The 27,192-nt window shown below is 37.4% G+C and overlaps 1 protein-coding gene across 3 annotated transcripts in view; it reads right to left on the minus strand.

Moving 5' to 3' along the window:
* Positions 1-27,192, minus strand: part of ATG7 (autophagy related 7) — a 101,099-nt gene that overhangs the window by 59,693 nt on the left and 14,214 nt on the right. Inside the window, exons 9-17 of one of the 3 annotated variants that reach the window (XM_083351285.1) lie at positions 26,616-26,709; positions 25,782-25,926; positions 23,190-23,348; positions 20,223-20,417; positions 19,409-19,612; positions 18,567-18,682; positions 18,281-18,356; positions 12,673-12,753; positions 6,853-6,933 (exon numbers count right to left, since the gene is read on the minus strand). In XM_083351285.1, coding sequence (XP_083207411.1) covers positions 6,868-6,933; positions 12,673-12,753; positions 18,281-18,356; positions 18,567-18,682; positions 19,409-19,612; positions 20,223-20,417; positions 23,190-23,348; positions 25,782-25,926; positions 26,616-26,709 — 1,136 coding nt within the window. In that variant the 3' untranslated portion in view covers positions 6,853-6,867. The remainder of the gene's footprint in view (positions 1-6,852; positions 6,934-12,672; positions 12,754-18,280; positions 18,357-18,566; positions 18,683-19,408; positions 19,613-20,222; positions 20,418-23,189; positions 23,349-25,781; positions 25,927-26,615; positions 26,710-27,192) is intronic. The other 2 variants (XM_083351284.1, XM_083351283.1) reach the window with 2 other exon arrangements.

Genomic DNA, 27,192 nt, shown 5'->3' on the forward strand with positions numbered 1-27,192 from the left:
CTCCTCCATCCCCAGACTCCAACTCTCCCACAAACGCCATACCAATATTTTCCATCCAACCCTGACAGAACACCCTTCTTTTCCCTTATTGGTTATGAGGAGTCAGATGACTCTTTCTGGGCACAGCAAGCGAGCTTGTATTGGCCAGTTGCATCCTATTGCAACAGCTTTAATGCTTAATATACTGAGATAAAGAAATCTAAAAAGTTCTTATAAGGAAAGTGACAGCAATATCTAGTCATACCAAATGGGTTAGGAAAATATGCAAGACCTATTTATTTTTAAAGAACATGTTTTTCAGGGAAAAAAACTAAATTTTGTTGGTACAAAAATACTCAGTATTTCTTCTTTTGGAACAAATGTTAAGACAGAGTCTAGATTTCTAGACCCTAACTTTCAATATTATAGCTTAAATACTAATGGAATTTACTGTTCACTATTTTTTTAAAAATAGAAAATAAAATCGTAAAACCATATAAACATGAAATATAATCTATACAATCGGCAGCCATTCCAATATCAAAGACACAAATTTTAAAATAGAGAATATTCCTCCTCCAACAGACTACTTCAACTTTATCAAGTTGAAATAAGATGGCTCCAGGAATTTTGAAATGATTGTTCCATAACTGAGATAATTATAGCCTTGAAATTTGATATACCTTTAACAAGTCAAATTACATATTTATGTATATAATACCACAAAATGTTTGCATTCAATACTAATTATTTCAAAGAGTAAGAAGACCATGGATGTAAGGAAACATTTAAACAGATTCATTCAACGCAAACCAGAAAAAGTTAGGAAATAAGTGTTCAGAAACAGAGACAGTTTGGTTTAGTGGTCAAGGTATTAGGCTAGTAACAGGGAAACTGTGAGTTCTAATCTCGTCTTAGCCATGAAAGCTAGCTGTTTTTTTTGGGTCAGTCACTCTCAGCCCAACTCACCTCATAGGGTTGTTATTGTGTGAAAAATAAGAGGAGATAAAGAGTATTAGCTATGTTTGGCACCTTGAGTTATTTACAGGTGAAATAGAAATACACATAAATAAAACAAAAACAGCAGATCAACGGAGCCCAAAATTTATGATGTTAAGTAAAAAAAATTGTTAAGTGAATTTTGCCCTATTTTACTTTTCTTGCCAAATTTGTTAAGTGAATCACTGCAGTTGTTAAAATAGTAACACCATTGTAAAATGAATCTGATTTCCCCATTGGCTTTGCTTGTTAGAATCACATGATTCTGGGACACTGCAACAGTCATAAATGTGAGTCAGTTGTCAAACATCCGAATGTAAATCATGTGACCATGGAGATGCTAGAATGGTCATTTGTGTGAAAAAATGGTCATAAGTCACTTTTTTCAGTGCAGTTGTAACTTTGAATGGTCACTAAACAACTGATGTAAGTTGAGAACTACCTGTGTACAAAACACCTGTATTCTCTAAATGCCACTGCCTTTTTGTGAATGACTGAACTGAAGAAAGGATCTTACTGGGAAGTCCTTGAGCCCCTTCAGTTAAGAAACAAAAAATCCATATTCAGAAAGAAACTTACAAGAAAAGTCAATTAATGACAACTTCAGCTTCAATGATTTAAGACAGTGTTTATCCTCTCATTGCACAGTTTACTGTAAAGCTGTCACATAGCTTACTGTGTCAAACCAGACAGAAGAGAAAATTAGAACATTACATCAGCTCTGCAATGTAACTGATTAGTACTGTAACTGGCTATTATAAAACTATAATTATATAAAGACTGACTGTTACAAAAGGATAAATGACAGAGGCAACACAGATGTACAATCACAACAGAATAACCCCTTATGTTCACATCATCATTTTACACAGAAAAGTCTCGTCAACTTCACAGCTATTCTCAACTTCCCCAGTAAAAATCAATTTCTGCTCAAAAAGTCTTCATATTCAATTAATTTATTTTTTCCCTTTCTCTTCTATACCCCCAAAGTGGGATTTCCTCTCTTTCTTCCAGTTATAATTCTCCTCTAAATTACTGAATCACATCAGAAAAAAATATCCTATTATTGTCTTGCAGACATATGTAAGTTGTAAACAATGGGTTTCTTGTTAAAGATTAATGATCTGAACACTAGCTTTCCAAAGCCTGAAAATTAAAACTTTTTCTCCAACTTTAATTAAAGAGAATTAGATTACATGTTCATAACAATGTGATGCTTTAAATATTCCAAACAAGGTTTATCAAAGGAACTGTGGCTTTAAAAAGAAGAAAGGGAAAGATGGGATTTATTCTCTCCTCTCTATGCTTCAAAGTTCTTCTAAGAAAGCCCTCAGTGACAAATTGTTTCATAGTTATGTGGAAATGAAGGTACAGGAGAAAGCCAAAAGAATCAAACTCTCCACCCCAGGTTTTTAACCCTGGTAATCTATATCTCTGTATACTTGCCAATAACATAAATAACTATCTAATTCACACATCTGAAAGCTTTTAAAAACCTCAGAACATAAAAGAATTTTTTTTGAAAGAAAGAGCATTAGTAATTTAAGTTCTCAAAGGCAAAAATGTGTTACTCATTTACTCAACACAGGATTCTCAATTTAAGAGGCTTTCAAAACTACCAGACCTCCATTTCCCAAGACTACAACACACAATTGCACGAATATATAATTCCATGTTGTCTTTACCTTTCTCTGTGTCATAAGCACATCTACATTTTTGCTGGCCTACTATTTTCAAAATTTCAGAATCATTGCCTCCCAGCTGGTCAAAGCTTAAGTATTCACAAAAGTTCAATCTGCCCTTAATATAGATGAATTAATGACATTCCCTTCATCTCTCCTACTCAAAAAACAGTGGTATCCCCATTCTTCTTATGACATATCTATATCTACATTGACATCTATCTATACATATTGCTTTCAAGAAGCAAGGGTGATAGAAAATCAGGGAAAACACAAGCCAGCACTGTTAGACACAGCAGCTCCATGGCCCAGCTAATACAGCAGTAAATCTACTATGTGAAGCCATTCTGAGCAGCTGCAAATTATGCTGACATGTCACAAAACCCAGATACCAAATCCTTTGTAAGTGGCAGCAAAATTTGTGCTATTGTGCGCTAATGAAATCTTCCTGCGCAGTGTATGTGTGTGTGTGGGGGGGAATGTGTAGGAAGAATCTCTAAAAAAATATACACAATCAAAATTTTCATAGAGAAAACATTAAATCTGTACAGCAGAGAGGGCAGGAAGATTTATTGCATCTGCCCTGATTTCTGACAGAATTAAATGCTAAGGATGCAAACCTTTTTCACTAGTGGTAGTGAAAAATCAGTCTTCAGGGCTGTCACAGAAGAGATTCCTACTTAAGTAACACCTATTCTATTGTGAATCTCAAAAGAAAAAAAAACATATTTTCATTATATGGAAAAGTGCTGAGGGAGGGATGAAGAGAGACCAGGTCTCATATAGGATGGCTTCTGAAGACTGCCAGCAGGTTGAACAACTGCTGACAAGCTAAAAGAAATCTAGAATTCTTCCAATTATTAATTGCAGCTAACAACAGCCAGTATATAAAGTCTTGTTGTGTATTTATAGATGGAGGTTTCTTTGACTTCTCTTTCTCTTTGTAGCTCCCTAAATCTCTTCTGGAAGAGATTTTTGGAATACTGTAATATCTGGTGTGAGAGATTACAGCTTGAGGGAGCAAGTGTAAATGTAGGGGAAAACTGGCATTCAGACCAATGAGAACATTTTGGCGGGTTTAAAAAAATATTAAAATAGCTCCTATTTCTAAAAGTGAGTTATTTAATGCTGAACCAATTCAATAAATATTGCCAATTTCTGCCACACAGGTACATTGCTACGAATTTATGGTAGGAAAACAAAGATAAATCCACAATACAGCGAAAGCAAATGATTGATGAATATATTATCACTAGAATCAGTTGAAGAAAATGCTGTGTTAAATCTGAAAAGACAATCTTTAAACACACATACATATCTACACACACATACACACATAAAAGCCAGCATCAAGAAACAAGAGTATCATGTTTAGAAGCGTAAGCGAGCTAGACCCTTGAAACTCAGCACTTCAGTATAAAAAAGGAATCCTCCCAAAATAAGAGCAAAGGGGTTTTGTTGGCAAGCATCCTGTTAAAGGTTTAATTTCTTGCTTAAAGATGCTTAACTAATAGTTTTTCACTGTCATTTTTAAAAACAAAATATACTTGTCCTTCCTTCCTTCCTTCCTCTCCTCCCTCCCTCCTGGAGAAATAGGAGAGAAAATTTAAAATCAGAATGATTAGTATTCAGATTAATATTTAGGTACCTGAAACACTGGCCTACCTTGGATATACCATGTGTTTTTCAACTCCATTTACTTTTAGAAACTACTTAAAGAAGCACACATACAGGATTATCTTTTATGTTTAGAATTTTATCCCTCTTTGTTACTTTATATAAAGTAATATTTACTTTAGAGCCTGGAGAATTTTTATAAGAAGCTGAGTTTTGAGCATGGAATATTTTTTCGGCTATTATGGTTATGTGACACAAATGAAGATAAATATAATTATAAGCCTGAATTAAAACAGCAGTTCCAAATATGTTTGAACGCCAACAACAAACATCTCAGCTTTATAGAGAACAATGAAATCATTTCGATTGTTGGCATACAGGTAATGGAGAAAAGGGAAAAGCTGTTGCTGTCCCCCCCCCAAAAAAAAAGGCAAACAAAGGGAGACGTTCCTACTAGAAAAATTTTGTGAGGAAAGAAAGGGTTAATTTAGAAGTGCAAGAAATCTACTTCATAACTATAGAACCACTTTTTTCTACATGTAATGAAATTTGAGATTGGGACTGAGAGAGCATCTGAAAAGAGAATTCAAGTAAGTAATCTTTGCAGAATGTCAGAAATACTTTCTATGGGAGACTTTTAGTTGGAAATCCAAATCACTAATAGGAAACCAGAATGAGATGTATCAATGTAAATCCAAAGAGACAAAATGATGACTAGGGCCAATAAAAAGGCTAAAACTTCTCTGAATGTGTATCTATGAAGGGACAGTCTCAGAGGACCCAGTATTCCTTCTAGCATTTAAAGATTTAATGCTTCCAGGGTGATTTATGGGGTGTGGAGAAAGTGGATTGGGCCATGAGAGTGACTGCATTAGGCGTTTTAAGATGTGACTGTGACAGCCTTCAAAAAGAGGCTGCTCAGACTGGTGTGTCCAGTCAACAAACAAACACTGAACACAAATTAGTCATGGATAAGTGATGGTGCTTATTACATTCTCCTTTATCCTAGGATGGTTTCTACTATCTAGCTAGGAAGTTGAACCTACCGTATTTCTTATGAACTATGCCCCTTACAGACAGTAAGAAAGATGCCTTGATTAAAGTATACAAAAATTGTTACCTAGGCAAATGGGGCTGATTTTTTTTCTGCGAAAAAATAAAGCATTTGACAGTGGCTCAAGCAGAAACCTTCCTAATTCTCTTGAGTATTTAGAGATGAAAAGGAGGTACAGCATAGACAGTTTTGCAATATTTTGTTATTATAGCCAATCTCTTGTTTTTAATTGTTGATTGGGAACTGTCCAGAGTTTGATATAAGATGGGTAACCCTAACCCTATATAAATATTTTAAATAAATAAAGTCCTATCATAAAATCATATCATCAGTCTCTTGGCCCAAATGCCCAGAGAAACAGCCAAGTGTTTAGAACTTTACAAACAACTAACATGTTTGAAGCCATCCAGATTTTTGTGTGTGCAAAATATGTCTATCAGAACTGCATGAACCATAAAGGCATTTTTACAAATAAATATGAATGCTAGAAACTGTAATTTTGTAAAATCTTGGCTTTCCAGGTGGTTAGGCAGCTTGCCAAGTGCCAAGAGAGGCCACCTGCCTACTTTCTAAGTTCCGGTAGGGGTAAATTGAGACTGACAAACCATTCCCTATAATTAACTGCATGATACTAGATGAAACTGCACTCTGTCTTTTCACTAGTCAACTTGTCAAAGTCTTTCCTGTATGTTAATGAGGTTGAGCAGCTATGGGATCCAGTTCTAACAAATTGAATCCAGTTTGCTATAGTGAACAGGATCACTAATCTTGAAGACAGCGGCCTGACATTCCACTCATAATGTCATATAACACCTAATAAGCGTGGCAACTATGGAAGGCTACTGTCAAGCCAAGAGTAAGAACTTGGTTTCTTACAGGAGCCATTTCATAATTCCTCAGTGGCCTCCAAAGGTTACAAACCCATCTGCTCAGAGATGTTTGAAGCCTGACATCTAGTTTCAAAGACTAAAAACCTTTCAGGCATAGATATAGGAAATAATTATTGTGAAACTGTGACAAATGCATTATAGGAATGAGGTGGGGTGGAGGGAACCCACAGAAAATCCAGATAAACAGATCACTGAATTTATCATTATTTGTATCAGAAATCTCAATACCTGAAACAGTACAGTTTTTATAGTACAAACTGGAACAGGGCATGTAAATAAATGTTATGTTTCTACTGTAATAAAATCCATGTACCCCTGAGCCAACCGTTTCAGCACAAAAGTAATTTAATATTCTTACCACATGAAAAAATGATCACTATGGAGTAATGCAGCTGTCAAAGCTCAGGTCATATTTTATAAAAAAAGAACTTATTTATGTAAAATAGAACTCTTTTTAAAAGACCACAGTAATAAGGAAAAGAAAAATTGCTTCTCTCTGCCCCTCCTTCTCAATGTTTGCACCATACTTGAAACAGAAAAAAGACTGCATATATCATGTTTACGCCATGGACAGTAACATAGAAATGAATAGCTAACACTTTGTTTAGCAATGTGTACACAGAGTACTTACAGCATACACGCTACATTAGTGATCAGCATGCTTGAAAATTAGGAGCACAAGGAGCATGACACTCCTTAGAGGGGAAATCATCTGGGAAAATAATAATATAACAAATATCAAGAGTCCTGCTATCTCAGATCAAAGACCTCTCTACTTTAGTAGGCTGTTTTCCCCACTGGCCAATGAACGATTGTGGGAAGCCTAAAAACAGGCTACGCTGTCCAAAGTTCTTTGCAACTATTGTTATTCAGAAAGCGATATCCAAAGATATGTTGCCTCCTGGAGATGATGTGGATCATAACAGAAGACCGCTGCTGTCTTCTCCCTTAATTTCTCTACCCATCCCTTATCATCAATACAAAAAGGAAACTGTATTTCTAACTCTGCAAGATAGGAAAATTGGTCCTATTCTGCTTCCTCATATAATTAGTAAACTATCATCCTGCATGACTATTAAGAATTATTTCAAATATCCATAGATATTCAGGCATTTACCCCTTTGAAAGAGTGTCCTGTGCCTAAATTTTGGATTCAGCAATGTATATGCTACCTCGAGTTGATCCCAAACTACATTCATAATGTGTCACAATGGGAAGTAAATATATGAAAAGTAGTAAATTATAATTACATTTCAATGCAACTTAAAATAAATCTAGGATTTTTCCCCCCCACCTACCTCTCACTTCTAATCCTGCTGCTCATTGATCTACAACACATTTCACCAGATGTGTGGAGCTTTTCTATGGAAGAAATTCAAACTCTAACGAATTAACTTGGATAGCTTCATTGGATGTATTTCATGTAATTTCCTCAATATCTATTAAACTGTGTAAAACTTATAAAGGAAATAAATCTGTAGTATATTTATGTAAATTTTGTTCTGATTGCAGAACAGAAACTGACTTTCTCCTAGCCACCCTTGTTGTTGTTGTTGTTGTTAGCTGCGAAGTCGTGTCCGACCCATCGCGACCCTATGGACAACATTCCTCCAGGCCTTCCTGTCTTCTACCATCTTCTGGAGTCCATTTAAGCTCACACCTACTGCTTCAGTGACTCCATCCAGCCACCTCATTCTCTGTCGTCCCCTTCTTCTATTGCCCTCGATCTTTCCCAGCATTAGGCTCTTCTCCAGTGAGTCCTTCCTTCTCATTAGGTGGCCAAAGTATTTGGGTTTTAGCTTCAGGATCTGGCCTTCTAAAGAGCAGTTAGGATTGATCTCCTCTAGGACTGACCGGTTTGATCGCCTTGCAGTCCAAGGGACTCGCAGGAGTCTTCTCCAGCACCATAGTTCAAAGGCCTCAATTCTTTGGCGCTCAGCCTTTCTTATGGTCCAACTTTCACTGCCATACATTGCAACTGGGAAGACCATAGCCTTGACTATACGCACTTTTGTTGACAGGGTGATGTCTCTGCTTTTTAGTGTGCTGTCTAGATTTGCCATGGCTTTCCTCCCCAGGAGCAAGCGTCTTTTAATTTCTTGGCTACAGTCCCCATCTGCAGTGATCTTGGAGCCCAGGAAAATAAAATCTGTCACTACCTCCATTTCTTCCCCATCTATTTGCCAAGAATTGAGAGGGCCAGATGCCATGATCTTGGTTTTCTTAATGTTAAGTTTCAACCCAAGTTTTGCACTCTCCTTCTTCACCCGCAACAAGAGGCTCTTTAGTTCTTCTTCACTTTCTGCCATTAGAGTGGTATCATCTGCGTATCTTAGGTTGTTGATATTTCTTCCGGCAATCTTAATTCCAACTTTTGATTCATCTAGCCCTGCCTTTCTCATGATGTGCTCTGCATATAAGTTAAATAGGCAGGGCGACAGTATACAGCCTTGCCGGACTCCTTTCCCAATTTTGAACCAATCAGTGGTTCCATGTCCAGTTCTCACTGTTGCTTCTTGACCCGCATATAGGTTTCTCAAGAGACAAATAAGATGGTCTGGTACTCCCATCTCTTTAAGAACTTGCCACAGTTTGTTATGATCCACACAATCAAAGGCTTTAGCATAGTCAATGAAGCAGAAGTAGATGTTTTTCTGGAACTCCCTAGCTTTCTCCATGATCCAGCGTATGTTGGCAATTTGATCTCTAGTTCCTCTGCCTCTTCGAAATCCTGCCTGTACTTCTGGTAGTTCTCGATCCACATACTGCTGAAGTCTAGCTTGTAGGATTTTAAGCATGACTTTACTAGCATGAGAAATGAGTGCAATGGTGCGATAGTTTGAACATTCTTTGGCACTGCCTTTCTTTGGAATTGGAATGTAAACTGATCTTTTCCAATCCTGTGGCCACTGTTGAGTTTTCCAAATTTGCTGGCAAATTGAGTGTAGCACTTTTACTGCACTGTCTTTTAAGATTTTGAATAGCTCAGCTGGAATACTGTCACCTCCACTAGCTTTGTTGTTGCTCAGCTTTTCTAAGGCCCACTTCACCTCACATTCTAGGATGTCTGGCTCGAGGTCAGTGACCACCTCATTGTGATTATCTGGGACATTAAGCTCATTCTTGTATAGTTCTTCTGTGTAATTTTGCCACCTCTTCTTAATCTCTTCTGCCTCTGTTAGGTCCCTGCCATTTTGGTCCTTTATCATGCCCATTTTTGCATGAAACGTTCCCTTCATCTCTCCAATTTTCTTGAAAAGATCTCTGGTCCTCCCTATTCTATTGTTTTCTTCTATTTCTTTGCACTGTTCATTTAAGAAGGCATTCTTATCTCTTCTAGCTATTCTCTGGAATTCTGCATTCAATTGGGCATATCTATGTTTTTCTCCCTTGCCTTTCGCTTCCCTCCTTTCCTCAGCTATTTGCAAAGCTTCCTCAGACAGCCATTTTGCTTTCTTGCATTTCTTTTTCTTTGGGATGGTTTTGGTTGCTACCTGTTGTACAATGTCGCGAACCTCTGTCCATAGTTCTTCAGGCACTCTGTCTATCAGATCTAATTCCTTAAATCTATTTGTCACCTCTACTGTATATTCAACAGGGATATGATTTAATTCATACCTGAGTGGCCTAGTGCTTTTCCCTACTTTCTTCAGTTTAAGCCTAAACTTTGCAAGGAGAAGCTCATGGTCTGAGCCACAGTCAGCTCCTGGTCTTGTTTTTACCGACTGTATAGAGCTTCTCCATCTTTGGCTGCAGAGCATATAGTCAATCTGATTTCTGTGTTGACCGTCTGGTGATGTCCATGTGTAGAGCCGTCTCTTGGGTTGTTGGAAAAGAGTGTTTGCTATGACCATCGTATTCTCTTGACAAAATTCTATCAGCCTGTGCCCTGCTTCATTTTGTACTCCAAGGCCAAACTTGCCTGTTATTCCAGTTATCTTTTGGCTTCCTACTTTAGCATTCCAATCCCCCATGATGATAAGGACATCATTTTTTGGTGTTACTTCTATAAGGTGCTGTAGGGCTTCATAGAACCGGTCAATTTCATCCTCTTCAGCACTGGTGGTTGGGGCATAGACCTGGACGACTGTGATATTGAATGGTTTGCCTTGGATTCGAACTGAGATCATTCTGTCATTTTGAGGATTGTATCCCAGTATTGATTTTCCTACTCTTTTATTGACTATGAAGGCTACTCCATTTCTTCTGAGGGATTCTTGCCCGCAGTAGTATACCTGATGGTCATCTGAATTAAATTCACCCATTCCTGTCCATTTTAGTTCGCTGATACCTAAGATGTCGATGTTCAGTCTTGTCATCTCTTGTTTGACCACGTCCAGCTTTCCTTGATTCATGGATCTTACATTCCAGGTTCCTATGGAGAAAAACTCTTTACAGCATCGGACTTTCCTTTCACCACCAGACATATCCACAGCTGAGCGTCCTTTCGGCTTTGGCCCAGTCGCTTCATTCTTTCTGGCGCTACTAGTACTAGCCCTCTGCTCTTCCCCAGTAGCATATTGGACGCCTTCCGACCTGAAGGGCTCATCTTCCAGCGTCATATCGTTTTGCCTTTTGGTACTGTCCATGGGGTTTTCATGGCAAAGATACTGGAGTGGGTTGCCATTTCCTTCTCCAGTGGATCACGTTTTGTCAGAACTCTCAGCTATGACCTGTCCGTCTTGGGTGGCCCTGCACGGCATAGCTCATAGCTTCATTGAATTACGCAAGCCCCTTCGCCACGACAAGGCAGTAATCCATGAAGGGGAGCCACCCTTAAGCCCCTCTAAGTTACAACCTGTAATTTATCTTAAGGGTAATTAATTTTCAGAGTAATATGTGTTCATAGATGTGGTAAGATTATATTAAACTATTTGATTCACAGCTCGCATCCTTACCAAATATGAACAAAAGATCAAAATTAAGTAGGGAGTGTGATTGCTGACTTTTGTTTTGTTGTTATTGTTTACCAAAACTAACCAAAGCACAGTTAAATTTCAAATGTGACAAATTATGATAACCCTTTGGTGTGGAAATGAAACATAGAAGACTCTTCTGCCCTAAAATATGTACCTTTTGTTAAGAATGAAATTGTCTGATTTACCATGTTAGTACAGGAGTTTTTTAGAGTCTTATCTCTGCTCTCTAGTCCAGCCACTTCAGACTAACTCTAAATGATATATGATACTCTCTTCCTCTGTGAAATAAAAGTTGGAAAATATGTCAAGGTAAAAATAGGCAACCAAACGGAGACTCCGTGCTCACTCTAACTTGGTGAGAAGATGATTTGGATTTCACTTTAGACAGAAAAATGAGTTGGATCAATACTGAACTGAATTTCATTTTAAACTGATGGTTGGATAAATCTGTAGTGAAAAATGGGCAACAGTTCATACACCTGCCAACATTGTCACTTCAATCAGAACAGAAACTGAGAATGGTACAGGGAGTCCTCAACGTATGACTACAATTGAGCCCAAAATTTCTTCTGCTAAGTGAAACATTTATTAAGTGAGTTTTGCCTCATTTTATGACCTTTCTTGCCACAGTTCTTAAGCAAATCACTGTAGTTGTTAAATTAGTAACACAGTTGTTAAGTGAATCTGGCTTTCCCTTTGATTTTGCTGGCTAGAAGGTTGTAAGATGTGATCACACGAATAGTGAAACTCTCATAAATACAATCCAGTTGCTGAGCATCTCAATTTTGATCAAGTGGCCATGGGGATGCTGCAATGGTCATTAAGTGTGACAAATGGTCATAAGTCCTAAGTAATCTATCAACAAAATAACAACTGTCTTTAACTACAAGCAATACCAGGCAATGGAAGGCAAGGGAAAAAGGAACATATTTTATGAAGTGGGACTTTAAGTCAGAGGATGCATAATCAGTACACACAAGGCATCTGAGTTTGGAATGAAGTTTTGTCACAATGGATACTTTGAACAAATTTCTTCTAGGAGATGGTGTGAGCATGTCAATTATTTTTATGAACACATTGGATCAGGATCCAATCTGGGTCGGTCACCGGGACCAGAGGTTTTTTCTGAGCTTTTGGACTCGTGCTGGAGCCCATCTTCAGGGAACTTGTGACAGTAGCAAGAATTATTTTATTCCACATAAAACTTAGAAGTGATGAAAGATGGTATCTTTCTCAACAGTTTGTACTGAAGTAATCATTTTGCACTTGTTTGCCCATAAACTGCATTGTAATCTTAATATTTGAACCTAAAAATATCTAAGATTACATTTGCTGAATGGGATAGATGAGTATTCACATCTCAAAATCACCGTCTAAACCTCTAAAGATTGCATGCAAAATTATATGCAAAAACAAGCATAAAGGAAAGAGTAAAAATAATTGTTATAGAAATTGATATTCTGTGCACACACACACACACACACACACACACACACACACACACACACCATGTACACAGATACCAAACTTACCTTGGGTGAACAAGCTGTACATTTGTCAAAAGCCAGACTGACAGGAAGAACATTATCAAATCTTGATAAAAAACCTCGGATCTGTAAAGACAAGGGATGTATATAACAGCATTTTGAAATCAGCAAAATTGCCCTGGCTAAATTCCTTGGATCCCATGTTATTAAGAAAGTGCAGACAACTTTGTATATTTCTGATGATGAAAGGCCTTTTCTACAGAAACTGAGGGCACAGTTATACAATTCGGATGATTACATGTAGCGTGATTTCTCTGTCGACAGACACACAGCACCCCCTGGAGTATAAACCTCTTGCAGAAAGGGACTGGAGGAATTGTGTGGGAAAAAGCTGTTACTATATATCAAGGCTCTCCAAACTTGGCAGCTTTAAGACTTGTGGACTTCAACACCCAGAATTCCTCAGCCAGCCAGCATGGCTGAGGAATTCTGGGTGTTGATGGCTGGCTGAGGAATTCTGGGAATTGAAGTCCACAAGTCTTAAAGCTGCCACGTTTGCAGACCCCTGCTATATATCCATGTGGTTAATACTCAGAGAAAAAAGCTTAGTTTCCTGCTGTTTGAAACTAGTCAGTTCTGAATAGTATAGAACACACGTTAAACTCGCGATGTCACGTGACATCACGCAACGTATCGGGAGAGTTTTGCCATTGCCAGCAATGGGGTGGGTGCGGCAGTTTGACACCCCTGGTATAGAACTATCAGCTGCAAAGCCCTCAAATTTAATATGGTAATATAATTTTCTTGCCCAATAAAAGATTCAAACTTTTCATTCTAGCTCTTTTAGTCTGAATGGGTAAAATAGCAGTATCAATCCAGCAAATCTTTGCTCCTTGGTAGCCACAAGGTGGGTGTGTGTGGCAGGGAGGTGGTGTCAGAAAAGGTGGCTGTAAGTGCATGATCCAAGCTCTGCTTCCTTTTGCACGTCCAGTGTTTGCAAAAAAACAGTCGGGGTTTTTGATCATACGGTTGCGATTACCATCTCAACTTTTATGCCCCTTTTGTTTATATCTCTAAACTTTATTCTTATTTCCCCTATAATCTATGAAGGCTCATTCTGCACAGCATTTCTACAGTACTTCTATGAACTACCGCTATGCCGATTTTGGCTCTGTTCTTGTTGGTACTGTCCGTTTTCATTACAATTTGGGTCTTCTTTTGGTTTTAGGAATATACATTGCCCACAGTTGCAACCATGTGAGGTGAGTAGCCATCTAATTAGTCCTCAATTTATGACCACAATTGGGATTGGAACTTCTGTCATTAAGCAATGTAGTTGTTAAGTGAGTGGTATCAAATTTTATGACCTTTTTTGACAAGATCATTAAGCAAATCATATTGCAGTGATTTGGGCTTTTTCCCTTGATTTTCCTTGTCGGAGAGTGGCTGAGAAGGTCTCAAATGGTGATCCTGTGATACCGGGACAGTGTATGCAGTATACAGTAGTGGCCAAAATTGTGGAAACTTTTGGGGAAAAGTGTACATTTGAGGTTTGATGGCTAATAACATCACTTTTTTGCAGTAGTACCATAAAATTATATACCAATGAAAAGATAATTTAATCAAGAATGTAATGCAATAACTTTTATGAACAATTTGCTATTAGAAGTTATAAAGAAAAGTGAAACACGTAGAAAAAATGAGATATACAAAACTTATCACCATAGGAAAAAGGAGATATACAAAAATTATCACCATAGGAAAAAGGAGATATAGAAAAATTATCACGTCAGTTAATACTTAGTTGGGTAACCTTTAGCATGAATTTCGGCCTTACAATGTCTTCCCATGGAGTGAACCAAGTCCTTTAGTTCTGCAGCTGTTATAATGTGAAACCAAGACTGAATGAATGCTTCTATTAACTGGGTTTTATTGCTGGGTTGCGTCTAACTAATAAGTTTCTTTAGTCGGCTCCATAGATTTTCAATTGGGTTAAGGTCTGGGCTATTCCCAGGCCATTCCAGCAGTGGAATATGATTGTCTTGAAACCACTTTTTGTACACAGCAGTAACATGACATGGAGCTGAATCCTGTTGAAATATAAATGCTTCACTGTCTTGGAAAAGATCATGTGTGGAAGGCTTCAATTTGGGCTCAAGTATTTCATTAATGTATTTTTGGCCATTTGTATTCCCATTTATCACACAAATTCTGCCCACACCTTTCAATGTCATACAACCCCAGATCATAACATTGACTGGGTGTTTCACCATACATGTAATTCAATCAGGATGCAAATCTTCTCCTGATTCTTCTCCTTATGTATTTTATGCCATCACTACCAAACAGGGAGATCTTGGTTTCATCACTCCAAACAATACTGTCCCATTGTTCCTCTGTCCAGGTAACATGGGTTTTAGCCCAGTTTAGTCTTCTCAACCTTTGTTTGAGAGATAAAAGTGGCTTTTTTTGTGGAATTTTAGATTTTAGGCCAAATTCCTGCAGTCTGTGCCGAACAGTCCTTGCACTCAACTTCACAATGCATTGAGCCATTTCATCTTGTATATACCCAGATGATTTTCTTCTGTTACGTAGGTAGTCTCTTAATTCTTCTATTATCACCTGCTGTTGTGTACCTTTTCCTGCCTTTACCAGTGTGGTTTTTGTAGTGATTGAGTCTCCTTATACCTCTTCAAAAACTTAGAAATGCCACCTTTGGTTAAGTTTCCACCAATTTTTCTTCCAGTCTCTTTATAACTGTAGCCTTGTTCACTTAACAATACTATTTTACATCGCTTTCTGGGAAACCAGTCAACTCTTTGTACCATTACTTTAATTTTATTACGTCTTACAAGCTCACTAAATGAAAGAACACAAAAAATCCAAACAACTTGAGAGCGTCACATAACACACTGACAAATGTCCTCCTCTCAGCTTCAATACATGACATCAATCCTGTGATCTGTTTGGCTCATTGCCAAAACAAGATAACACCTGATTGCATCTCTAAACACTCATGCTCACTGGCTACAATCGGATGAAGGAACGCTACCTGATATCAACCTAAGCAAGTTGTGCTTCCTTTTTCTGGTTATTTGGCTATAACTTTTCATAGAATACAGATAATTGAACTAACTTTGTTGCATGACATTCTTGATTAAATTATCTTTCCATTGATATATACTTTTATGGTACTACTCTAAAAACAGTGGTGTTATTAGCCATCAAACCAAAAATGTACACTTTTCCCAAAAGGTTTCCACAATTTTGGCCACTACTGTAAATACATGCTGGATGCCAAGTATAACTAAAGCTAGTAGTCAGGCACATAGAGCAAACTGAGTTACCCAACTCAGTTAAGCACATTTTAGCCCAAGATACCATGTAAGCTAAAACTGACACTTAGGGATGGATAAAGCCCTCTCATAATTACCAGTGATATTATGCTTGCTCAAAAATAACCCCAATTAAGTTATAAAAGGCTTACTTTCTGTTACACATCAAGGTTTGTAATTTTCTAATAAACATATCCTCAATTTATTTAGACTTTCAGGTTGCTTAAGTAAGGTATGCTGTCCTTTTCCTGCTTTCTTTAGTGGGGGAGCATGGCAACCACTGTGTAACAGAGAAGGTCATGCTGTGCCAATCAAAGAATGTAAAAAAAAACTTGCCAAAAAATCAAAACATTAGGAAATGCTAAGGCACCGGGACCTATTTTTTAAAAATTACGGTGCTATGCATTTGTATTTAAATTGGAAATTTGCTGAGCATTCAAATAGTAAGATTCTGATGCATAGCAGGAGACCTTTAAACAATAAAAATAAAATATAGTTATGAATGAAGAAAAGAGAGAGAGAAAGATGGACTTAATTAGATTATGGTGCACCATCTTTATTTCTCTTAATTCATACAAGCAAGAAAAACAAACAGTTCTGAATCAAAAACTATCCCCCCCCCTTCCTGGCACTAATCCTAAACGGATATGTTATCCACAAAGAGAACTTGGATAGCATTACATCTTCTTAGCTAACAGGAAACCAGTTGTTGATACAAATGTGTAGGGGGGATGAGTGACTATACAGGATGATTTTGTAATGTAATTAAACTTTTATTTTGCAAGTGATCTTTGCAACAAAAAAATGACATTATTTTTACTGCTTGACCAATTTCACTCTATTTCCTTGTGCAACAAAGCAAAAACATCATTTTAAAAATGTTAACAATGTAAGTAAACAACAACTTACATTGTTGAGTAAAATAGTTAAGTAAAAACAATTAAAATGCGCACAAAGTTGTGAAGTAAACCAATCATACTTCCAAACATCAAGAGGAGGAGGAATGTGAATAAGCAACGGGCTTAATGATGCAGGAGGAAGAATGAACTACTAAATACATGTAGTCCTTGATTTATAACTATAATGTACCCTGCCCATCATGGCCATAAGTTGTGAAGGTTGTAAAGTAGGGTTGGTCACCCCATGCCTCAAGTAACACCAGCTGCCTGCAATTAGTGCAGGTTCGCATCCCACCAGGCTCAAGGTTGACTCAGCCTTCCATCCTTCCGAGGTAGGTAAAATGAGGACCCAGATTGTTGGCGGCAATTAAGCTGACTTTGTAATAATGCCGCTTGGGGTGTGTGTGAAAGCCCTAATAAGCAGGCATATACATAGAATGAAGGCTACTGCTAAGCTTGTAAGCCGCCCTGAGTCTTCGGAAAAGGGCGGGATATAAATGGAATTAAAATAAATAAATAAAATAAAATAAATAAATGTATTTTTATGTCCATTTTCTGCAGTAATTGTTAAGCAAACCAATGTTTCACTGTGGAAGCGGTTTTGCTGAAAACAAAAGTTGCCTCCAGAAGTTGTAGATGCTCCAACATTAGAAGTTTTTGAGAAGAGATTGGACAACCATTTGTCTGAAATGGTATAGGGCTTCCTGCCTGAGCAGGGGGCTGGACTAGATGACGTCCAAGGTCCCTTCCAACTGTGTTATTCTGTTACATTCTGTTTTCAGCAAAACCATCATAAAAATGTGGCCATATGACCGTGGGAGATGGCAAACAGCTGTAAATGTGGCTGTGTTACCAAGCAGCAATGGGGGGGAGGCTGTTGGAACTTCAAATGCTCGCTATGCCTCTGATTCTACATTTTTGTGCCAGTGAAAAAACTAATCAGGATCTTCTAAGTTTCCTATCAGTCACAGTTAAATATTGTAAGCAAGCCAGGATCAGAAGGCAGCCTTAATGAAGCTTTGAAACTGACTTCTTTTTGAAAATATATTCCAAAGCAATAGGAAAAGGGCTCCTTATTAAGCCTTGGTTTAGAATGAAATTAGAAACTGGTTTTCTGAGACAAAATTAGAGGAAACAAGTATTTTCAAGTGCCTATGCATTATATGTGACCTTAGTACGAAGCTGACTTCCGTTTAATGCCTATCGTTTGGAATACACCTCTAGGTGTTCTTAAATTCATTTCCCCTCTCAATTTATGTCATTCTGAACTCTTAATCGGAAGCTATGAATCACAATGTCTATAGTTTTTCAACTCTTCCTTTATTCTTTTGCTACCAGAGGGCTGCCCATTGCAGGGGTATATATGCCACTTGATTTCAGGGATAACTTCACAGTTGTATCACATTCCAATTTACTAACCTGGTGAGGCACAAGCCCAAGAGAGGTGGGAGGTTCATTCATTCTGTCATCACTACTGCTTGCAACTGCATAGCCTCTAACGAAAAGGAGGAGGAGAGAAGGAGATGTAACTTTCTGAGCAGAAGAGCTTGGCATTCGTTGTGTTTTGACTGAGTAACACTTGGAATGAATCCAAATCAACATTATCTGACTGATCTTCAGAAGGGCAACGTTTCCAAGAAAAAAAAACTGGTGCAATAAAATAAAATTCTAAAGTATTACTTCCCTTACCCCCATGATGGCTTACCCTTCTGGATGTTGCAAAATGGATACCATTAATTCAACAGCAAGTGCTCCTGCTATCATGGCTAATCCTGGTCGACTGACCGTACATTGTTGATCCAATGTCCGATCCCTGGTGGACTGCAAAGGAACAGGACACGTCATTTCTTTTTCTCTACGCCTTTTCTTAAAATACAGAATAGCGATTTAAGTTCTCTTTCCAATTACCTGCTAATAATTCCATCAATAAAGGAGAATATTTGTAGCTCAGGGTTGACATGAGGCGTCCTTCTTGCTTTCTGAGCTTGTTTTCTTGCAGATGTTTCATTACCCAAAATGGGTAACACCATCAGACCGGTGATGTTACCTAGATTGGATAATGAAATGTCTGCAAGAAAACAAGCAAGCTTAGAGAGCACCAAGGACCCATAATAATTCCATTCCCTACTCTTAAATGCTGGCATCTCTTTGCCTTTCAGGAAAAAAAGGGTGCTGATACCAAAAATCAGAATCTACTCCTCTTCCTTCTTCTGACAAGATAGCACTGGAAAAAGGGGTCCTCCACTTTTCAGAGATTTAAGGAATCAACAGTATTCTACAGAAGAGTTGGAATTGCTAAAAAGGCTTTCGTACCCTTTCTTTCTTTAGGGATATGCAGATAATCTAGAAGACTTGTCTTATGTCATTATGGTGGCATTAAGGAAGTGATGGCAGGGGTGACTTTTTTAAAGTCACCTCTGAACCATATCAGTAGAAGTCTTCCTGTAGTGGAAAACAACCAGATTTTTCTCACTATTATACTGATATAGAGAAAAAAACAATTCAACAAATAAAACAATCCTATCAATTTGTTTAAGATCTACTTACATCTCCTGGTGCAACTACATCATTGCAGAAGTAGCAACCAAGTTTATAGCCAGGAATATTTGAAAAAAGTGATGATCCCAAAAGATCGACTGAGCCTGAAGAATTATTACATGGAGACTCTCCAATTTCATGATTCTTTGGTTTCTTTAGCCCATGTCTCATCACAACAAATGTGTCAAATCCCAAAGCAGCATTGATGACCAGCTAGGCAAATATTGAAAAGCAAAGAAAGGGATGCTCAAATTAAGCATATACAGAAAGCAAAATGTTAAAAATAAAGATGAGCAGGCAGGATTGCATAAATAAAGCTTATCTCTCAGATAGCCTCCTTATCATGTGTTCACCAAATCTACTTCGGAGGATTCTCTGATCTATTAGTGTAGTTTTGAAGAGAAGGCATAATATGGGGGAAAGGACAACTATCGCTAGGCAAAGAAAATTAGTACTGTTTTGGTATATATAATAATCAGGGCTTTTTTTCTCATAGAACGCTCAGAACGGAGTTCCGGCACCTTTTTTGGATGGAACCTTGTAGGGTAGGCAAGGCGGGTTGTATGACATGTGTGAGTTCCGGCACCTTTTTCTTTTACAAAAAAAAAAAAGCACTGATAATAATGTAGTTAAAATATTTCCATCCCAGAATTCCCTGGTCAATATGCTGACTGAAGAATTTGTGAGCTGAATCCCTACATCTTCAAGTTGCCAAGATTGAGAAACACTGTTCTGTCAACTTAGTGAAAATGTTTTCAAAAAGTCATTGCAAACCCACCCCTCCCCCTTTTAGCACTGCCTGTGGGAAATGGACGTGCAATACCTTTCTCTTGCTGGCTGAGAGCACAGCAGGAAGCCATCGACTTTCCCTGGTGTCCATTAGCAAAAAGATGACATCATGGCCCTCAATCAGCTTTTCCAGCTGAGCCACATCCTCTTGAGCTTGCTGCAAGGTTGTCTCAGAAAAATTCACAGGGTGACCTGGCATTGGGATGCTCATGTTAAAACCTTCAGCCTTCTGCAAGGAACCCAACAAAGGAGGATACATAGACTCATCACAGGGCAAGCAAACGGCTTTTGAAGGCCAAGGCAAAATTATGCAGCACCCTCCAAACTCTTTGCATCCCACTTTTTTTTTTTAATACTAAGACAGAATAATCACTGTATATAATTGAGAAAATAAATAGTATCTCAACCACATTTAGAATCATTGTTGAGTTTGAGTCATGCTCACTTCAATCTTAAGCAGCTGTTCTAATTACAGAAAACAGGCCAGTTAGCAGACTAAGGCATTGGTTAAGCAGGCTGTATATAGACGGAAACAGAAGTCACTTTTTGGAAAAAGGAACACAAACAACACTTGAGATGGAAAAGCTGAATTGTAACTGTTCCTTGAGCTGCACACCTGCCTTATGAAGAGATAATGCACAATTGACTGTTCCTTGCCAAAACAAATAAACCTCCCACAATGTAAACATTCCCATTTACTTTAAAGGCTTTAGTTCTTCCAGCCCCTTATTAATCTGCCCAGATACTGCTGTCCTAGGATATAATCTCCATTATAAGGGCATCACCTTTTTCCGTTGTATAATAGGAATTATAGCATCAGGAAAAGTGTGTTAACGTTGGATTGTGCAGAAAATAAGCATGCTAGTACCACAAGTCTCTCTCTCTCTCTCTCTCTCTCTCTCTCTCTCTCTCTCTCTCTCTCTCTCTCTCCCTCCCTCCCTCCCTCCCTCCCTTCCCCTCTACAGCCATTCTGAGTGGTCTGCAAGGCAGTTCCATCATCCAGCATATACCTATTACAGCACCTAAAATGAATTCAGATTCATCTGCCTTCCCCATAAACATATACGGAGAATCTCTCACTTCCTGCAAGTCACACTGATAAAAATACTGAATCAAAGAAAAGATACCTCTACTTAATAATTGCTGATCAAGTCTTTATTTCTCTCGTTCAAAAAGAAAACAAGGAAGGATGATTTCACATAGTGATGCAGAAGAGGATACTGTTCCCTGCCACCCCCAAAAGCTTGAAATAATAGTTAATATTGCTTTATTCTGGATTCAACTTAAGAGACCTAGAAAGAAAATTATAGCTCTAGAAAATACATATTTTGCCTGCTTATTGATAGATATAATTCTTTTTTTTGGGGGGGGGGTTAGCCAAAGTAGACTAGTGGCAAAAAATATGGTGAAAATTTGATGTTCCTGAAAAATAATATTTTAAAAAGGCATGTGTAAACAGCATTTCTAATTATTTTCTTGCTATGAACTGCATATGCAAATGTAACACGGCATATTATTTCAGAAACTAAAATATTTTAATGTTTTGATGTTAACATAGTGTGCTAAAGAGAAAGATGACACAAACTGAAACACAGCCCAGAATTGTTGAAGAACACATAAAATAGGCAGCTAAGAAAGCAAACCCTGGAGCTTACTGGCCAACAGATGGCAGAAGAAAAAAGTTTCCAAATTCAGTGAATACAACAATCTAACAGTAGCAAGAAATGATGTCATGCTTTCATTAAGCCAAGATGTTTACACCCAACAGGCATATGTGGAAGATGCTCATTGAAAAGGAATTCTTAAACCCAAACTCTGCATGGTATTCTCAATATATGTCACCAAAGCATTCAATGTTTCATGTTTCTATTTCTATGTTTCCTTTGCTGCTGTTTTCATCTTCCTATTGCAACTCCTGCCTCTCAACTTAACTCTTTTCTAAAGCTTCCTCCTGCACGGAAGAGATAAGGACTTCTCCTTGCAGGAAATCCCTAGTATTCATACTCTCTGTATAGCTGGGGTGTCCAACTTTGGCAACTATAAGACCTGTGGATTTCAACTCCAGCATGGCTGGCTGGGGAATTCTGGCACTTGAAGTCCACAGCTCTTAAAGTTGCCAAGATTAGATACTCTTCATGTACAGCATGCATCAGCTTTCTTCAAAATTAGTCCACAAAATTAGTCACATTTTACTCTACACATTTACAAGATCTATGCCATGAGCTGCTGAATTGAGCAGTATCTAGCTCATGAAGCATTCAAACCAAATCATTATTAATCTACATATAGCTATCATAAGTGGAAAAAGAAGGTAATAATTTACATTGTATTACTTAAATAAACTGATTACATCATAAAAATAACATCATTGAAGTTAATACAAATAAAATGGAAAGAATAGTATAAAGTCATCTTTTTGCCATCTTCATCTTCCTCCCCCATTACAGAATAACCAATTTCCCAAGTCTTTTAATATATTTCAGACACACCATGTTTGCTAGCAAAAATGTTGATGTTCAACTGATTTTTTTACAAGCAATCCTTGCAAGATTGCACCTTAGTTCTGTACAGCTGCTATCGCCGTTTCCTACTATATTATTTTTATGGAAAAATAATAAGTAAGAATTAATACAGTCCAATAAAATTATATACTTATATGTATTGGTCTCAGACATTAAATAAAGAAAACTATTGTTCTTCTTTTTGTTATTATCATCATTATTCTTTCGTGTTTAATTTGTCTCACCCTTGAGCAAAAAGGTTAACAGCTGATTTATGACCAGTTCTAAAATAAATCTGTTTCTACACCTCATTTTTGTTTTGGGTTTACAAGATGCAACTTTGAATTATTCTCTTTACTGTAAAAATCTGTCAGTCATTAAAGCACAGCAATTATGTCTGGTGGTTTAGTTCTTTTTTGAAGAACAAACGTAAGAATAATCTTTGGCTTTGGTTCAAGCACAAATGAGGTTTGATCATTAAATCATATTCCTTTACTCACCACTCCAGGGAATATTTTTTGAAGCCTCTCTGCTGCTGCAACTGCTTTGGACTTTCCACCCTCAAGGCAATCCTCAAATTCGTAGAGTGGTTGACGCACGGGGTTTGAATAAGAGATCTTTGCATTGTCCACAAATGTAATCTTCCTGACTCCCCATCCCTGAAGGAAAAGATACCCAACACTATTAATTATTTAAATACTGAAAAACTTGTAACTTACTCATAAATACTGACTATTCCCAGAAGTGAGAACATTAAGGACATTAGCTGTGAAGGAGAATATGTTGTCATGCTGCCTTCCTCACTTAAAAAAAGATTCAACTCCTTGAATCGTTATATGTTACTAAGGAGCATTTGAAACACAACTGACCAAACTAATCATAATACCTTTCTTCATCTATTTGGGCTATTGGTATCAGCATTGTTTGTACCCTCATGACTAAGAGCTTCTTGTGTAATATCGCTTCTAATGCCTTGACAGCAGACAAGATAAAACCATAATTATATTGCTTTGACAATGACTGTATGAACCAAAGAACATATAAAAGGAGACCAGATGGGTTTCAAGGGCACTTCTTTCAATTGTTGGCAACTCTGAAGGGAATTTAGCCTCATATTGTCAAAATAAATATGCTAAAAATCTACTGCAAACAAAATGACACAGAATTTAGTATGTCTTTTTATGCTGGTTATCAACCAACACAACATTGTAACATTCAGTGATAAAATTACAGCCATCCATTATAAAAGCCCAATCTAATATAGTATGTGAAAAATTTAGGTTACTTAAATTTTAAAATCCTGCTGCCAGTATCAATAAGATTACAAGTAATCCTCGACTTTCAACCATTCGTTTAGTAACTATCTGAAATTACAACGGCACTGAAAAACATGACTTATGACCATTTTTCACACTTAACAACCATGTAGCATCCCCACGGTGAAGTGATAAAAATTCAGATGTTTGGCAACTGGCATGCATTTATGACAGTTGCAGTGCCCCGAGCTCATATAAATCACCTTTTGCAAACTTCTGACAAGCAAAGCCAATGGGGAAGCCAGAATCACTTAATAACCATATTAATAACCTAACAACTGCAGTGATTCACTTAAGTGTGGCAAGAAAGTTTATAAAATGGAGTATAACTCACTTAACAGAGGAAATTTTGGGCTCAATTGTGGTCCTAAGTTAAGGACTATCTGTATCATGCTATATAATATCATGCTAAATCGTAACACCAACATCATTAAGATTGTAAGATTTAAGATTCTGAAAACACAAGTGAGAATGGCGCACCATAGAAGTTAGTACAGGAAACTGCAGATTAAATACTAAAAATAATTAATTGCTAACTATGTCTCATGATATTGTAACTGTAAGAACTATAGTACTGTGGTGCAAAATAAAGTAGTAGAATGACAATAACAAATATACATGTATACAACACAAGTGTGTTGTATAGCAGGGGTCCCCAACCTTGGGGCTACGGTCCACCACCAGACTGTGGCCTCAGAAATGGCTGGCCGGTGCGTGCACATCTGTGCGTGCACTCCTGCCACTCATGCTAGCGCCTGTAGCTGTTTGCTCTGGGCGAGTGTGCGTGGACCATTTGCATATGCGCAGATGGGGCTGCTAGTGCTGGGCGAGTATGCATGGCCCATTTGCACATGTGTGAGCGGGGCCGCTAGTGCCGTTTGTGTGCCCATGTGCGCACCAATTTGGAACCTGCTCTCCTTCCCTCCACATCGCGAACCTGGAAAGGTTGGAGACCTCTCTTATTCTGATGCTTTATTTAAGACTCACACTAAGTCATACAACTTAGTACACTACAAAACAGCAGCAAACAGATACAAATTTTCCTCCAAATTAAAGAAATATTAAAAATAGTCGAGTTCCTTCCAAACTGAGAAATATTAGGAACAGCATCCCAAATTGTTCTTGTGATGTTGTTTCTTTACATGGTGACCACTGTGAGGACTGTGCTTGCTAAGCGCTCCTAAGGGAAGGAGATGCAAACTGTTGAAGAATGAATTTTAAAATTGACTGAATTAGCAATGGTTCAAGATAATGGACTAAGCAGCTTTGTAAGAGACTGGAAGCCATTTGTGGACTTTCTACGTGTTAAATGCAACAGATGGTTAACATAGAGATTAGGAGATTAGTATAATATTTAAGCTAACCTGTTGACTATTTTCTTTTTCTTTTATTCTTTATATATATTAGATGTTGGGTTGATTCGAATATCAGATAGAGACCTCCTCATCTGAAATATTTTTATATAGTTTTCTTGTTAAATAAGGATGAGAAAGTTTATAAATATTTACAGACCCATTACGTAGGGGGAGGAGAATTTATCAGTTTTTTTTTCTTTTGAGCATCCAGCCAGAGTGGATTTTTTTATATGTTTAATGTTGGATGTTTAGAATATTTTTTTTCCTTTTATGTACACTTTTTTTTCTTTTTTTGTTATCATTGTTACTGTTGGATGTATGTTTTTCTGTTTTTTTGTTTGGTATTTTATTCTTATTGATAAAACATAATAAATATATTTATGAGAAATATTAAAAACAACACAGTATCTTCAGTACTTGCCATCAAAGTTCTGGCTACATTGCAGCCAAGTGTACCAGCTCCAAGAAGAAGACACTTTGCAGATACAACTTTCTCCAGATCAAGAGTAGGTACTAACCGCCAGCACATCAATTTAAGGTTAAGATCCACAGATGACTCTGCAAGCCTGAACACGATTTTTTTAAAAAAAGGTTACATTAAATGAAATAGTTTTACTTTTATCTCCAAATTAAAAACATGAATGTATAATTTACTTTCTTTAATACTCCTGGCTATATAATATTCATACTGGTATTCAGGGTCCCCAGACAAGTACTTCTTAAAAGTGAAAAAATAAAGTATAAGAGCAATGTACTAATCCAAAGATTTACTCAAAGGAAAAGTATCAATTATGGAATCCACAGGTACTAATTCCACTACATTTTTAAAGGCTCATAGCAAAATATTAACATTACACCAATGCTCTACAATGAAATTAGCAGCCAAATTCATAGGCAGCTAGATTTTCTAAGCAGCTATATACATGAAAGTATATGCATTATCACATTAGATTATTTTTGCCCCAATGTAAAGACTTTTTCTACAGCACTGCCATAACAAAAACAAGAGAAATGAGCGTATTTTTTTTAAAAAAAACTAGTGTTTTTCAATAAGACTACAGGTATCTTACATGATATTTGCATTTTTATTCACATTTCACCTAGCTTTATTTCTCAGTAAGACTTAATGTCTAAACATATGACTGGGGAAAATGCTCCGAGACAAAAGGAAATTATGGAACAAATTTTTATTTAACAATGTGATGTATCCATACTTCTACAAACTAATTTTATTAAGAGTTATAATGATAGATACCTTTTGGGGTCCATACATTCACTTAAATTCACCATTCTTGGGCCCATACATCCCTTTGGATTTTTTTCCCATCCAACAGCTTTGGGGCAATCTGCTTTAAAAAAAAGAGGAATTGTGTTTAAAAGCAGCCATTGTCTAAGAGGTGGGAAAAAACAACCTGATCCTACACAACTACAAGCTGTTGATAATACAAACATGACTTATTCAAGTTATTACTTAAATTGTCATCAATGTTCCATCAATCAATCCTATCCAAAGAAGTTTGTTCAGTTGGATAACTTGGGCAAGGCAGTTGTGTTCATGGGCTAGGTTATGATACAGGTAAGTTTTCGACCTACAAGTACCCATTTAGCGGCCATTCATGTTTTCCACGGCATTGAAAAAAATGATTTACAACCAGTCCTTGCACTTACGACAGTCACAGTGTCCCCACAGTTATGAGATCAAAATTAAGGTGCTAGGCAACAAGCATGTATTTACAACCACTGTAGCATCCTCAGGGTCACGTCATCAACATTTGCAACCTCCCATCCAGCCTCTGACAAGCAAAGGAAACGGGAGAAGTTGGGTACACTTA

The sequence above is a fragment of the Vipera ursinii genome (assembly GCF_947247035.1).
Source record: "Vipera ursinii genome assembly, chromosome: 2".
Classification (NCBI taxonomy): Eukaryota; Metazoa; Chordata; class Lepidosauria; order Squamata; family Viperidae; genus Vipera; species Vipera ursinii.